At 35.6% G+C, this 17261-nt stretch overlaps 1 protein-coding gene across 3 annotated transcripts in view; it reads right to left on the bottom strand.

The window, feature by feature from the left end:
- ANKIB1 (ankyrin repeat and IBR domain containing 1) overlaps nt 1–17261 on the bottom strand; it is a 96695-nt gene that overhangs the window by 21935 nt on the left and 57499 nt on the right. For all 3 annotated transcript variants that reach the window (XM_084282214.1, XM_084282212.1, XM_084282213.1), the window contains exons 4-9: nt 16279–16461; nt 8892–9009; nt 5650–5858; nt 3299–3387; nt 1503–1647; nt 404–570 (exon numbers count right to left, since the gene is read on the bottom strand). In XM_084282214.1, coding sequence (XP_084138340.1) covers nt 404–570; nt 1503–1647; nt 3299–3387; nt 5650–5858; nt 8892–9009; nt 16279–16461 — 911 coding nt within the window. The remainder of the gene's footprint in view (nt 1–403; nt 571–1502; nt 1648–3298; nt 3388–5649; nt 5859–8891; nt 9010–16278; nt 16462–17261) is intronic.

Below are 17261 nucleotides of genomic sequence, written 5' to 3'. Positions count from 1 at the left end.
AAAATTCTGAAAGAGCCAAACTTTGCTCATTTTCTATGCTATAATTCTGAATATCAGATATGCTACAACAATCCACAACAGACGCAAAAAATCCCTCTACCTATACTCCTACTCCCTAAAAAGAGAAAATCATGTCACTTCATGCCACTGTTTTGCATCAGTTAGAACCAATAAATAACACGACAATATTATAAACCTTTGCTGAAACTTTAGTGCCCCAAAATACTGAAATGTTTGTGCACGTGAGTTTCCTTACTGCATGAATACAGAATACTACAGTCGTATACCATCCCATATTTTTTGTTGTTGTATGCTTCATACTAAGTGCGACTTTTAACTTTCTATTAATCCTTGGAATAGCAGTGGCAATGAGTTTATGTAGAGATAAGTTCCTAGTACTAACCAGCAGAAAAGATGTCCTTTTCCACAATCTACAGCAGGGGCTTTTAGCATAGGGAAGCTAAGTGTATCTGATCCTGTTGAATTTGTTCCTTGTCTTGTTAGCCTTACTGCTCTTTCACAGCCTGGTATAGGACACCATTTAATAGCAGGATTATTTTCAACAAAGGCCTGAAAAAAGAGAAAAAAATGGAAAATATTTTAACATAAAAGATCAGATCTTATCATTGACATATCTGTCATCATAATCTTCCCTTGAAGGACCAAAGCCAAAAAGCATAGACAACCACAGCTACTTTGACAGGCTTTATAAAATTGTTAAAAGAGAATAATTTAATCTCCATTTAAAAAAATAGTATTTATTTGGGAAATAACAATAATACTCCAGACTTAGTATTATGCTAAGATCCAAATTTATATCCCTCACAAAATGTTCAATGTGTGCAGGTCAAATTCTTTGTGATATGGCTAAGTGTGAACTTCTACTGCATATGCACAGGGCTGGAAGGCCTGTGCTGTGAGGAGACGCTGGGGTAACTGGGCTGTCTGGAGTGGAGAAGAGGAGGCCGAGAGGCAGCCTCATGGCTCTGGGCATCCTCCTGAGGAGGGGAGACGCAGAGGGAGGTGCTGGCCTCTGCTCCCTGTTGAGCGATGGCAGGGCATGGGAAGGGCACAGAGCAGCACCAGGCTGGGCATGAGGAGAAATGTCAGTGCCATGAGGGTGGTCACACACCAGCACGGGCTTCGTGGAGAGGCAGGTGGTGCCCCATGTCTGTCAGAGCTCAAGGGATGTTTGGACAATGCTCTCGGTGACGTGCTTCAGCTTGTGGTCAGTCCTGAAGGCTGACTTGATGGTCTCTGTGGGGCCCTTCCAACTGAACTGAACTGAACCAAACTGCTCTGTTCCATTCCGTTCCGTTCCGTTCCATTCCATTCCCACCATACTGTGTAAGACTTCAGTACTGGGCATTAGAGACTTGTCACATGCAACAGGATTGTATTTTAAACAACAGATATGATGCAGCATTTCACATAGAAGTTGTATGGTGCTTTTAATAAAATGAAACACACGTCAACAATAGAAGAACAGTTTGATAATTTACCTTAATGTCAAATTGAAGGTATCTTTTGTCCATCTCCTTGGAAACCACACTTTCTATGATGTCTACAGGCACAAGCTGGAAACAATCATAGGCTGGGCAAAAAATGTTGTGAGCTTCACCCTCCTGAATTTTCAGATTCAAAAATCTGCCAGAATTTTGTCAGTCAGTATTTGTGAATAAAAAGTAAATATTAAAAGGCTGCTGAATACTTTATACTAGGTTCATATATATACAGATTAATCATTTTTTTAAAAAAAAAGAACAGAAAGTATCGGTTTCAGCTCAAAAGGACTGCAGATTTGATGAACAGCATAATTAAAAAAAATAACACTGTCACAGTTCAGAAGTGAGCACCATCATAGCCTTGTGTGTTTGCAGTTTCCATCCTCACCATTTATCAGATACTGCTATGCAATGTTTAATTAAACTGAGCATTACTTCTAACTTAAACAGAACATACAAATGTAATTAATCTAGGAAATAATTAATTTTATGTGCAATTAATTTTTACAACTGTGCTAGTCAAAATAGCTCTGCTCTTGGAAACAAGTTTCTAAACAGAGAACATTGTAGTTCCTAACTACTAGAATGCAAGACAGAAAAAGCTCAGAAATCTGATGAAAACTGGACTTCAACTCACAGTGCACAAAGATGCTTAGTTTACAAGCTAGTACTTCTTTATTAATCTGGTATCAGGGATGGTATTCATCTCATCTAGCTTTATTCATCTGAAGGATAAACATTTCTAAGTTAGTCATCTTGGGTCCTTCAACTGTTAATGTAGAGAGACTTGCCATTTCAATCCATCTTAGATTCATCTTCAAATGGGATAACTCAGTCCTGGCTATACTCTGCATAACAGAAATGACTGGCTTGGAAGGATGAATCCCACCCAAACATGCCACTGCAAACACTTGCTTGACATTGAATTGTAGTTCTGAGAGCATACACAAATCACAGTATGTGTAGTCCAGCACCATATCAAGCCAGTATCTCTTCATAACTTCTAAATTACCGTGTAACAATTTATAATAAAGGAGCGTAACTATTAATTCTCTGAACACTGAAAAAAACGCCTTCTAAAAGCTCGTAGAGAAAGTGCTCTTCCTTAACATAGGAGGAATGGGTTCATATACATGTAAATCAGTATAATCTGCAGTAGGACTAGCTGTGCTGATATGACACTATAACAAGACACTGTAGTGGTACAGTCAAGTACTACAGTCTCCTGACTGGGGAGATGAATAAAAATGCACTGCATACAGATATAATTATTCCTGGGAAGTATGATTAATATTTATACTAATATAATTGTCCATGACTGATTTTTTTTTACTAGCATGACTATCTAGACTTAAAAAATTATGTAGTAATGAGAACATTACACCAGCAGAGCATTCCAGCTAAATCTACTCAGTTATTAACATTCAATGTAAAAAAGCATTTTAATTGCTTTTCTGACTGAAAATGGATTTACAATGCCTAAGTTCAGTGTGCTGAACTAAGAGATGGAATTAAGCATATGCTTAACTCAGGAAGTGTGAACCCCAATGCCACCACGATGAACACACTGAGCAGATCAAGAGTAGGCTCATCTATTCACACTCATGATTGAAACATGCTTAAGAGCTTTGCTGAACTACAGCAAGCATTACATCAGTACTAAATCAGTAGATGGCCACTTTGAATGACAACTTAAATATTTAATAGGATCAAAACAGCAACTCTCTGAAACCCCTTCCCTCTTCAATATAGGAAATATGAAAGTTTCTCAAAATAAAAGTACATATACTCACGCCTCCCAGCATGCTCTGCAGAAATCATGTCCGCAAGGCATATCCACTGGGTCTTCAAACACAGAAATATTACACATACAAATGTCACACTGTAGACGAAAAAATACTGATTAAGAAAAATCATAAAGCTTTTCATATTGTTAGCATCACAAACTAATCTGGAAAATCTCAGCAAAAACAAAAAGTACTCAATAGGGAGAAAAATCTAACTGTATACATAAAAAAAAAAGGTAATTTAAGCTACAGAAATAGCTTAGAAATAGAAATGGGAAAGATTACGTATCTTTCTTTCTATACCTCCCTATCCAAACACCACATTTTGTGGTGCCTTCTGTCATGTCCTTCAGCTCAGCAAGTGCTTCATTGTGCAGAGCACTCAGACCTCAGTTTTGAGGGAAAATGGGACCTGAAGTTTGCATCAGATTCAGAGCCTGAAATAGAGTTTGGAAATCACAGAGGCTTCAGGAAATATTCAGCATGTCAAACAATCAGGTCCAAATCAAGTAGGAACAATTTGGTTGTGCAACAGCAGCAACTATTTTAGGTAATAATCTACATAAATACTATTTTTAATACATTGAATCTTTCAGTCAAAATAAAGAATGAGTTAATCTACAAATTTTCCAAAAGAAGACACCTTTGCTTCATTTTATACTACTAGGTACTGTAGAAAAAAAAACATAGAATACTGAGGCCCTTACTATGAAAATATTTATCAGGGATGACATTACTCATTGCTTATGGTTAGACATGGAAGGTAAATGTTTCACATTCACCAAAGAACATAAGTAGATTTTTATTTCAATTGGAACTAAGATTCCATGAAAACTTACTTCAACTTTCAATACATTAGCTATTTTACACACAAAGGACAATATTTCCAAAATATTAGTTTGTTATGTGACTTTTAAGAAGCACTTGTGTTACAGCCAAAACGGAACTAAACCAAAAATGTCTGCCTCTAAATGAAGGAATTAATTGTTATTTCAGACATTTTAGCTAATTGTCTTGCCAAAATTAAGTATTTTAGAAGTTGACAATGCATCAAAACTGTTCCCTATTAAATTTGTGTTTTCAATGTTGTTTAAAACATAGCTTCAAAATACATGTAAGTCAGTTAATGAAGACTTGAGTTCAGAATATCAAGTATAGAATGTGTACTGGGACAGTTTTAATTATAAGTTAGGATGCAAATGCAAAAACTGAAGGGAGTTTTACAGCTTGTGGTTTTATCTTACCTACTTTTTTTTTTCATTTGTCTGCCGATATGAGTGACTTTAGAAAAATATGTATTATTTCATAAACAACATTTTGAAAATATTATTTTGAAAGCTTTTTGCAAGATTTTTAAAAAAACAGAAACGCTAAATGAGTGAATCTGGATCTGGATTTAGATATACAAAAGAGTGATCACTACCCAGCCTGCATTGCTGGCTTAAGGACCATAAATGAAAAAAAAAAAAAAAAAAGCACAATGTAAAACTGAACACATCTTTTATTACACATTTTAATTAGGAAATATTCCTGGACAATATTTCATTGCTAATGTAATTAAATGTACTATAACAATATTCCATATAGCTTCTTTTTCGACATTTTGCAATTAAAGACATAAAAGGTTTCTATGCAGGAACACAGTTGTTTTTTTTTTTATTTTTTATGTGATCTAGGGATGATCCATTTGCAAGACTGCATATAATATTCCAGAAAAAATGCTTAGGTCATGGAGCAAAAGTTTTATAATGTTGCAGCTGTGGATTATTAAAAAGAGAACTCTGTCTTCCAAAAGAACCATACTGATTTTAATGAAAGGCGCTTTCATATTTCAAATTTGCAATAGCCTTGTAAACTGCTTGAAGCAGCCCACACATAGTAAAAGTAATTATAAGCTTACAGTACACTAGTGGGCTGACATTTCAAAATGCAGACAAAGAGAATTTTGTTTTCCAACGAAAAAATTTTCAAAAGGCAGGGTTCGCAGCACTGAGTATATTCACGGAAATGGATACAATGAAAGTGAAACATCTTGAGAAGTATGAGACGAGAAGAGAAGCTCAAAAAAGCCAAATGTGCTGATGCTATTGTGTTTGCATAAAATTCTGCTCTGTGAGTGACAGCCAAGGTGAAAACAGAGCCCTTTGTATCAGCCACATGCTCAATCGTGTTATTATACAGAATATGTAAGGTGTAAACTTCCTTGTTCCCCACTTTCGGGAAGAGAAATGCCTTATATCTTTACAAATGTATTTTCCGAGCAAGATGACAATGCAGCTTTCCTGTCCACGGAGGTGTGCTATGTTTAGGCACACGCGCTTCTGCCCTGTGAGTTTCAGATCTATTTATAAACTTACCACAGCTGTCTCGATGTCTCCCGGTGACGGGCTGATTTCATCAGGGGAAGTCACAGAAGAGCGAGTAGTGCGGGGAGTTCGAGGAGAAGGCAGCGTATCCCACGCGTTGTAGCCGCTGGGAGGGGGAGTCGGCATCTGAACCCCCGAACGCTGGCAGCAGTTCTCTGGATTAGACATCCATGCTTCAAGCAACTTCTCCCTGTCCCAGTCTTCAATGATAAATATAAGCAAATATAAGCAAATGTATATGCAAAATTTGCAATTTAAATACAAAAAAAAATAATGAAATTAGCTTTATTGTCCATCTTAAAGCAAATACAGATCTTGCTTAATCATTGTTTGAAATGTTTTCGGTTGCTGATCCCTAATATTAATACTAAAAACATCTTACAAATAAAGTTTTTCCTATCAGAAATAATTCAAAGTTCTCATTTAAATATAAACCTATCAATTTCCTATATTGATTTGAATCTAAAGCCATCAACGGTACTCACAGATCAGATGAAGCAGAATTTCAAGAGGAAATTTCCCAATTTGTTCCTATCACTTAATATTTTTTTTTGAAGTTTTTACTTGTTTGTTTTTAATCTTAAGTGAAAAAAAAATTGTTTGTTTTTAATCTTAGCTACTCACACTGGAAACTCATTTTTATAAACCAAAAGATCTGCATTGTTTTTATTGAATTTTATAATTTATACAGGAAAAGATAAACAATATTCCTTTATCACATAAATATTGAAAAAAGATGTATGTGTTCTAAGCACTGAACTCAGTAAGAATATTGCCACTGTCAAATAATGATTGCTGCCTTAACTAAAATCTGCTCCCTAATTTAAAAAGAAAACTGATCTGGACATGCTTTACTTATCTAAGCTGAACCATATCTTGGGTTAGTTTCATTTCATTTGTTTGCAGCCATGGAGGCTGAACATGTACACACTTCAATAATTATAAATGTCATTAGCATTTTGCAAATTACCTTGACCTTATAGCCTCTCAGAGAGATGCTTGCTGATGCTAACATATCGATAAAATTTGCCACATGTTTTCTTGAGCTCCTTTTGCAGGACACCTTTAAAATTAGCCAGGGTAAATACAGGGTACTGAATGGATTCCATTGTGTTTTCTTTACTAAATTATGAGTTTAATTAAAATATGAAATAGCTGTATTTGCTGAATTGCCTCTCTTTTATCCTGAAAACAATTGCTTTAGCATGAAATAGAAGAAAAACAGGAACAATATTGCAAAAACATTTGCAAAAGAACTGAAAAGTTTTATTTATGACTGCCACAATAACATTTCTTTATCTTGGCGCGTACTCTACATACTTCTGTCTCTTAATTAAAAAAAGGCAAAAAAGCCCAACCCACTCGCAATTCTTGCAGCTTGGGTCAGTAAATTGATACAGTTCTATGATAAAAGAAAGCAAATTAGTTGGATTAAATATTACATCTGTAAACTACTAAAAGTATTACATAAGAACATTTGTTCAAAAAATTTAAGATGTGCTTTTCACACATTAGGTGTGAATTAAGTCAAGATTTTGCATTATTCTTTTATGAATTTCAAGATCAAATGCAAAAACACTGTGATTTGGTATTTGGCATTTCCCGGTTGCCTCAAGCCTTGTAAATAGCTCAATTATTCCTTTTACTAGGCTAAACCAACTCACTGTCTTCATTTCAAAATAAAAAGAAAAAAATCTGAATAATTTCCAGTGTCTGACCACAGCTACAGGCAAAATAGCTGACTTTCTCATGACTACAAATCGTCTGTGATTTTTTCTCTACACTGGCCAGTGGCATTAAGTTACAGTTACCTCTCTAAAGCAACATCAGTAGCGTGACCTTTGCAATGCAGACTGATTCCTTCTCAACTTTCAATTACTGCTCACTAGATGCTGGCAGACATTTCTGCACACTTTACATCAACCTCATTGCTTTTGGACTTACTATGCACTGTGCTGCCAGTTTGAACAGTATTGCCATCATTTTCTTCTCCAGAGTTCTGCACAGTGTACAAAACATGCCTACCTTGTTAGTAAAATATTTCGTAATGTCTAGCCATAATGAAGTTTTCAGAGAATCCAAACTAGCATTCAAATACTGTGCATATTATAAATACCCTATAAGAATTAAACAAATAATCAATATTTAAAAACGTATGTGCAAAGACTGTGCCTTATATATGATTGGACTGGCACTGAAATTCACTGGCATAAGTTCATGATGGCCAAATTCTATATTAAAGAGAACATAGCCTATCAAAAACAATTTAAAGGAGACATGTTTAAGGTACCATACCTTCTCATGAAAGTCTGCCAAGTTTTGTGGGTTTAAGGTAATATTTTACTGTTTCACTTTTTCCACTCTCTTTTATTTTTACAGGGAATCCACGAAACTATCAGGGCACAAAAGCTTAATCCAGCAATACAGTGATGAGCATGGAAACCATTAGCTGCCTGAGTAGTCCCTTTGGCATACAGCAACAATGCAGATGCTTCAGTAAGCATAAATTTGGAATCGCTGAATGAAAGCCTAAAGCTTCCACTGAGTTTCAGAGAGATACTGTTGTCTGGAGCAAACCCATTGAATTCAGTATCTGCCTATTCTGACAAACCCAGTTTAAATTACACAGCAAGGGCACAGACTGATTTCAGTGAAATTAAACTAGTTACAGATATACAAAGAGAAAAGTACACCGTGCATTAAAGCAGTAACTGTAAAAATCCTTAAAAGGACACACGCTCATATGCTTTAAACCCTGAGGCAGTTTCCAAACATATACTACAACAGTCAGACTGCTTTTGTTATGACAAAAAAGTAAAAATAAAAATCACTTCTGATCTAGTTTTATCTACAAATATGTAATGGCAGAAAATCATGACCTGACAAAAAATAGGAAAAATGAACTTTGACATTTTTGGTACATGAAAACATGGAAGTTCTACTTCTGTGTCTCTCACTAAAGTAGGAAAGCTCTGTTTCTCCATTTTGCTTAAGTTCAAACATCTTCCACTGTAATTCCTAGTTTGAATCACTTCCCTATCAACTTGCCTGTCTGCCTCAATGCTTTTTGACATACTGCAGAACTTCTTTCTGAAGTACTGTGTGAACTATGTCCTGGTATCTGATTAACCATTACTTCCCTTTTTCTTGGGAATAAAAAATGAACACACTCACAACTGAAATTTTGATTTTACTGAAAAGAAGTTTTTTTAGTGTTTAGGGTTTTGGATTACCATGCGCACGAAGAAGAGCTTCTGCAGTAAACAGTGGGGCTTGGAGCATGTCAGCAGATTCCACTATCAGCATATCCTTGAGCTTTCGCAGATCCTGAAGTCTTAGCCCCTCGTATGGCTTTGAGGAGAAGGAGAAAGATAATTTATGTCTGGTGGTGCTTTCCAGTTAGTCTCTAATTCCCCAGTAAAATGAAAACATTCAAAGCAGTTACAGACAATTATCTCAACTGTGAGGTAAGATGTGGCAGAATTTATTTATCATACAAACCTATATGGAAACACTGTTATTTTCTAATACTTAGAGAATTACCTTCGTACATTTCCAAATACAGGAGACAGCATTTCTAGAGTACTCAGTTATAATTGGAGGCCACATTCCAATGCTGAACTAGCCTAACACAGCTCTCTCTCTCAATCTCTCCCCTCCTCTCCCCAGTCCTCTCAAAAAAGCTGGATTTTCACAGAATACAATTAAATTTTGAAGTGATTAAAATTCAGATATTGAGGCATTCATATCAGAATTCATGAGTAGAGTTGAACTAAGTATCAGGATAACATACGTTGCATACAGATCTCTGACATTATGCATGAATTGAGACGCATTAACTTTGAATTCATCTGGAGGAGGATACATTGAGATGTTAGACAGTAAGAAGTTTATGAAAGGATTGGGTACAGATCTTTTGAGGTAATACCCACTTTCACATAAGTAGAGAAGTCAGTATAAAATAGACCAGAAATGCAGTTAGAGGCTGGGGATGAAGATACCAAAACTCTCTGAGAAACAGAGGCCATTCCCTTATTATAGCATTAAAAAAGGTCAAATTTAAAAGACAAATAGACTATAATTTTAGGATACTGAATTATTCCAGCCAAGATACTGGAGATGCATACACATGTTTTTCAGACTAATTTTTAAAAATAACAAAGGAAGAACATGACAGCAAGTAATATACTTGTTAGTTTTGATCAGGGAAAATGCCCAGAAGGTAGAAAAACAAGTGGGAGGACATACAAAGAGAATGGATGCAGAAGGGACTGTAAATGATTTATTCTTATATGGACTGGTTTAATTTAGATAAATGAAAGCAAACAAAAGATTTAAAGCATTTGATGTAACACTGATTTGTTACGGGACTAACTAGGCATTTGGCCACCAAATAGCAAGTGTCTTCAGTAATTTGGGGAGAAAGGACACAGAGTAGCAGTGATAGCAGATAACCACAGTTCAGACCATGTATCATTAGTATTTATTATTTATATATCGATGCTATGTAGAGCACACTCAAAGACCCTCCAGTGCTACATAATATGCGCACACACAGGTGTGCATACATGCACAGAAGAAGCAGAAGACTGGTTCTGTCCTTGGAAGTTGATAGCCTAAGTAAAAGTCTATTGTGTGCATAACCTTTTGAGGATAACAAGCAGGAGGCATAAAAGATGGGGAGAAATGGATACCTGAACTTCTAAATGATTTCCTTCTTTTGAGAGAACATAACATGCTTCCTACATTCTGGGTATCATAATAAACTCTATAAAATGCACCTAGAAGCATAGCTGCTGGCTGTGACCTCTTCTCTTAGGTAGTCAGTAACATAAACTGGAACTTCTTAATGTTAGAGATTGGCAAGAGTAATGCTGCCACAAACCTGCACTGGGTCCTTGGCTTTTTTTGAGAAAGCACGAATAGCTTAAGAGAAATGGACTGTGAGTGTCCTGACCTTTATCTTGATTGCCCAAGTCCAGGGAGTTTCTCTGTGTCCTCCCATTGCTGATCATGCATGACACAGTAAAGGGCAATCTGAACGCTAATGGCTTGAATTGAAATAAATCCGGGCCACTTGATTCATAGCATGCTGGAATTTGACTGACCTACTTCGTTTCTTACAAAAGAGATCATTTATAAAAACATGTCAGAAAGACAGGGATACAAACAGCTGGGTGCCTGAATGATTATAATTGCACAAATATGCTGCAAAAAAATGGAGCAATGAGTAAATCGTTTTGACAGAGTCTGAACCTCAGTTTGAATTACAATTGTGAAATAAGTAGCTTTGTCAGCCCAACAGTCTTCACTTCTTGAAGAACACATATATCATAAAAAGACTTATCTTTCCTGTTAAACCTGCAACACAAATGCATATTTTACGACCTCGTATTTTACCCAGAACTGCAGATATGTTCAAAATTACATTTAATTGATTGGTTCTAGGTCAAACATTGGCAATTATCTTCCTTCAGTAACAGACTATTATATTATCTCAGCTGGAGCATTCCTCACAACCCAGCAGGGATTTTTGGATCCTGAAGTTTTTAAGAATCTCTAATTTTATCTTTCTGAGCAATGAGAGAAATATTTCTTAAGAATGTGTTTGAAACTTTAGATTATTTTTTTTAAATAAAATAACACATGAGCTCACAGAAGAAGCCAAAAGAAAGGAAATTCTAGGCTGGCACTATTAAGTAGCTTATGCTAGAAATTCCAGAATGAAGGCTTTATACAATCAGAACCCTTAAAAATGTTCTTGTGTACAAGACATGGTCTTGTGGAGACTTGTGAAGACATAATAGTTAGTTATAAGGATGTATATTCATTATATAATCCCATAATTATGTTTTTTATCTACTTAATTTATTTAACTACTTCTACACTTATGACTTCTTTCTGCATTGCCATAAAGAATTTGAATTCCAGATCATGATGCTCAGAGACGTCCTTTAACATTTGTTTACAAGGCAGTTCTTTATTGATAATTGCTATGAAAAATGCATTGTTCAGTATTTAGCCCTATTTAACAGGGTAATGATTTTGGAATGTATTGTTTGGGTACTACTTTAACCCATTGTGAGCTTCTCATTACAGATTTCATATTCTCTCTAAGCCTTCTTTTTAACTACCTTCCTCTCAAAATTTTATCACTAATATTTAGACATCATAAATTATATCATTTTTTTCTCCTAAAACAATTTTTAATACATGAGCAGAAGATCATTTTAGCAGCTCATTTCAAAGTATTATTATTTCCTTCATCTTTAAAGTACCATTAAAGTAGACAAGGGCAAAGCCACTCTTTGCTACAGCGTTGACTGTATAATTAAATGGTGTCAAATACACTTTATGTAAATATCTTCTTTCATGGGTGGATGGGATTCTGCAGTTAATGGAGTAATACATTTTAAAAATTATCTATACTTCACTTCATTTGTTCAAGTAGAAGTATATGTACTATATATGTATGTTTATATCTTAACTACCTACAGCCATATTCTCTCTTTTCACTTAATAATTCTCTGTCTGTAAAGTACATCTTAATTGTTTTAAGATAACTCTTGGTATTTGTCATACTTGCATTATATATAAATGGCATTAATTCTGGAAAATGAAGAAAACCATTCCAGTTACCACAGGCTCAATAAATCTGTGATACACCACTACTAGTGTGTTGCTACAGTATCCAGTGACACGTAAGTAAAATGAACAAAGAAATTATATACTTTGCTATTACACAGTGTATTTTTCTGAGGCTGACAGAGAGCCAAAATTGTTCCGGATGATCTGCTCTGATCTACTGCTCATTCCCAGGTGTTTCTTATGTAAGTTTTAAACACTGCATGATGTGATTGGAATGAAGGTGCTTGTTGTCTTCCAGGCATACATCACAAACACAATTATGCTTCTGTGCTTGAATAAACAGAAAACTAGAAGACTGTGCAAATAAAGCAACCAAAATCTATGAAAGCAGTTTAAAAATTATCAGTCTTGGTTTATATTATTTAGTGTAACTCCAATGACATTTAAAAGATAAACTTACACTTTCTACAGAAGTTAATTGTCTCTCATGGTTCATAGGAGAACGTTCATTAACAAAACAGGAGAAAATAATCAAGACAAAGAAAGCCATCTGACATATACTCCTGACTTGTTTTCTAATAACCTTTCCACTGCCCACACAACATCATTGATCGATCTTTTTTTTCTACAGCTAACTACAGTGATGACAGTCACTCTTTATAGTCCATACTTAAAATACTTAAGCATTTCTATTTTATATAGGGAAATACAGATTATGCGTTTGTTGGTACATTCCTTTTCTTCTATATTGCACTTTGTGGAAACATACCTAACAGAGTCGTGTTTCTAAAGGACCCTTTTGCTTGAACTGCTTTCTCCAATTTGCTCATAAAAAATGCTTGTGGTGTGCTAAAAATGAAGCAAACTAGACATGTTACTTAAAAAATATTCAGGTATCACCATAGCAAAATGAAATTTTAAGAGGCTGGGTAATTGTATGACAGAAATGGATTTTATTCAGAAACCCCACTCAGTGGAGTAAACTGAAGTGCTGGAAGATGGACAGTTCTTTGCTGTCAGGTTATGAAACTTGAAATGTGAAAACTTGATCTGCTCAGTATTTCTTACAAGCTTGAGAACCTCTGTAATCTTAAAGAAAGGCATGTGCAAGTTATTTTTTCTACTGTTGCAAGAGTTTCAATTCTAAACATGAACACTTACATAACTCCTTAGTAATATTTCAATGTGAAGAACAACATAAGCTGTCTCTTAACCTCAGAGACAACACTCTTTTACTACTCTGAACGTATGCACTTAATTCAATGACACTACACAGAACACTACATAAGTCTTTTGGTCTGTATGAAGAAGAGTGATTATTTTCTGCTGTAAACATGGCAGGTCTGGCAGGGGAGGTATTAGGTACTATCACTCCAGATTCTGCTGTGTACATCATAAACACTGGAGCTAAGCTTCTTTGGCTGTTTTGCCTGGGAAGAAGTCCTATTTGTTGTTTTCAAATGTTTTATTTTTTCCTCTAACCTTCAATCAAGAGATGAATGACTTTGAAAACGCACTTTCGGGTGTTACAAATATTTGCTCTTTAAAAATTAAATTTTCATGTTTCAGAAAGATGTTAAAGGACATCACTGAACAACTGTAATCTTAATGCTATGTTAAGAAAACATTTTGCATACTCCCTTCCCTCAGTGTGTATTTTTTATTTTTAAAAATGAACTTGAGAGAAAGAAGTACAGGACCATCTTTGAGGGGCAAATATGGGTAAGCATTCTGTGGAAGAATTTCAGACTACTCATCATGCCCCATCAAGGTGACAGCTGCAGGCATCGCTACAGCCAGTGGTAAGAGCAACCTTCACTGCCTATCCCAGGCATTTGCCCCCATGCCTGGGGAATCCAGATGTATTCTCATTTGGATTGCAGTTCAGTGCCAGTCTTTCTAAGGCTGTTTTTTTTTTGTTTGTTTGTTTTTTTAATTATTATTTTTGCTGACTCCAAGGGATAAGATTGAAAGATGAACTTCCCCTGGCTGCACTATCCTGGCATGTTTCTAGTGCTAGCACTTGTGCTGTTACAGCTACACAAGAAGTCTGAGAACCTTTTGCACTGCAAAGTCACATGTAAAGGGAAAAAAAAAAAAAAAAAAAAGAGACTATGAAGGCTGAATTACTCTATGTGAAACCCCAAGTCCATCAATCGGTGTACCAAATTCCATGCTGACATTTTTTGGCTTGTGAATCTTTAGAATACTTGGGAAGGCTGCCCTGGTATGTCAGATGGACCTAGGTCTGCAGGCCTGCCTTCACTTCAGTTCTCACGCTCAGCAGCTTTGCTAGAGACAAGTCAAACGAGGAACAGAACTGTGTCTTTGAATTGTCTCAGTGAAGTGAACCCAAGTAAACATAATTACCTTTGTACTTTAGTCCCTTGTAACTAGAAGTCTTTAAGTTGATTTGGCTCTGAGTACCTGCCTTGAACAATCACGAGGCATTATTTTCTCTAGCTGAAAAGCTTGTTCAAGTGGTTCCTGACTTGCTCCACCCCTATCTGTAAGTTTACTATTCTCTTAGCTGTGTTACAACCCCATGACATACATATAACGATAAAAATGATTCAGGTTAAATAAAACAATTACATATTACCACTCTCAAAGACTTTTTCTTCTTTTAAGCCAAATCATTGCTATGATGCAGCCGATAGCATAACCATCCAAATTGTCCCATATATACGATCAAAGGAGTGATCAACTGCAATCGTGGCAGGAAATAGCAGCAGTCTTTTAAAGTGGCTTTGCCAACAAAGAAAATATAATTTCAAACTAGCTTCATATAATAAATATAATTTCAAATGTAACTTCAACACTTTGGGTGTCTCTATAAGGGAGTATTCAGAGAAACTAATGTCAGTTAATTACATTTGTTATTTCAATGCACAATTAAAGCATATTAAACCTCATCTCAAAACTTCTCATCTAGGAGTAAACAACTTAATTAAGCTTGTTTAGATTTGAATTTATTCAAGAAAATTAGTCAGAAAATTAACTGAACAGTACAAAGACTCTTACTTTCCAACAGAATTGACCTTGCCTGGCATTCTTCAGGAAAACAGCTGATGTGATCTGAACATACTCCTATCTAAACCTGAATGACTTTTTTATTATCAGGCCATAAGTAGACTGAACTAGTAAAATATATGTGCTACTTACGATGGGAGGAGCCATACAGAAATCTATTGTCCTTAAATTTATGTAGATTTACTTCAAAATATTTACTGAATTGTGTAATTTATCTACATATTCTTATTTAGACTTTTAGTTAATTAAAATCTGATAGTGGATGGGGGAGGCAACTTTTGGTCAGAATCTTTTGGGTTAAGTTATCTTTAGTTACACTAAAAAAATTAGCAAATCACAGTCTAATATAAGGCATAGCAGAATTCAAGCAAATTTGTATGAGTTTATATCTCCTCCAAAAACTGACTTTAAAATAACATACCCTGTTATTATCTGTTTTCCTTACAAGTTCTGGTATGCAGTAGCTTCAGACATCATGTTATAAAACAAGAAAGAAAATGCACTGTTTTGAAATCCTGTGCTACTTAGCTGCTTTTTGGTAACATTGAAGCCAACGTCAGTCTAGGAAGATCGATCAGAATGTTTTTCCTATTCTGTCCCACAGATTTTCTCCTTTTCAGAATTTCTCCTGTTCTCACTTTTTGACAGAAAGGGATCTTAAGAAATAAAAATCTGTAAAAACTTTGTTTTAGAGAGATTGTTTCCCAGCTTACTGGCCTCGCCTCACTGCATTTCCTCTAGCCTTACAGCTTGCAACACATCCAAGAAAGTCTGTGTAAACAAGCATAGGAGTAAAACTTCTCTTTAGATTTGACAATAGATTTGTTACTTTCTCCGAGCTTAACTTGAAAGATACAAAGAGCTGTGTTAAAATCAAATGTTTTCCATATATACAGTACAAAGTGGAGTACCTGCTGAGTATTTCACAGATTTCTGTCACAGTGTAACTGCTGCAAATATAAATGTGTAAAATACCACAGACTTAAAGTATTCTCTAACCTCTTTTTTGTCTAAAGCAGCATATTCAGCTTCAATGCTTTCAGCTTCGGGATCACGTGAAAATACCATTCGAGATTCCAGGTTAAGAGCCAGCTCTTTGTGGTGCTGTTTCTCTGCACAGTCACATGGGGTATCTTTATTTTCGTTTTCTGCAAACAAATCTCCACCATGTTTTACTAGAAGCTGAAAAATAAAACATCAAGGTAAACAGTTATTAATCACCAGCTCTAATAGCTCCCTGAAGAAATGGCATGTCATTCAAGAAGAGAATAAAAAAATATGAGCAAGAAAACAGAAAAAAGGGACAAATTTAATAGCAATTGCCTTTGAGAAACAAAGATTCTGTCATGACATAGTTATTATATAATAATTGGATAAAACATTCATTAACTATTGGATTATTAATAGATTAAATTATTATAACTGTTATTAAATAAATTACTGCTTGATTTCACTTATAATTATACTGCAATTCTATGGAACCACAACATCTCTGACATACATTACAAGGCAATGCTGCACAATACATCTCTGTTAGGGTTTGAATACTGAAGTTCTGCTGCTGCTAAGGTCAATGCTCCGCAGAAAATGAGGGGCCTGAGTTCATCAAGCACATGGCAAAATGAAGCTGCAGCCACCATTAAATATTCTTTGTATGTGGGTATAACTCCACCATTCTTCACAACACTGACCTGGTACAAAAAAGATAGGGATCTGCTGGAAAGGGTCCAGTGGAGGGCCACAAAGATTATACAGGGCCTGGAGCATTTCCCCTGTGAGGAAAGGCTGAGAGACCTGGGTCTCTTCAGTCCTGAGAAAAGAAGACTGAGGGGAGATCTTATCAATGTTTAGACAGAGGGATTTGGCCAACCTCTTTTCAGTGGTTTATGGGGACAGGACAAGGAGCAATGGCCACAAAATGGGTCACAAGAAGTTCTGCACCAACATGTGAAAGGACTTCTTCACAGTGAGGGTGACGAGCA

This window comes from Netta rufina (assembly GCF_964035555.1).
Source record: "Netta rufina genome assembly, chromosome: 2".
NCBI lineage: Eukaryota > Metazoa > Chordata > Aves > Anseriformes > Anatidae > Netta > Netta rufina.
The sequence above is the reverse complement of the archived record's forward strand: the minus strand, read 5'-3'. Positions and strand labels throughout refer to the sequence as shown.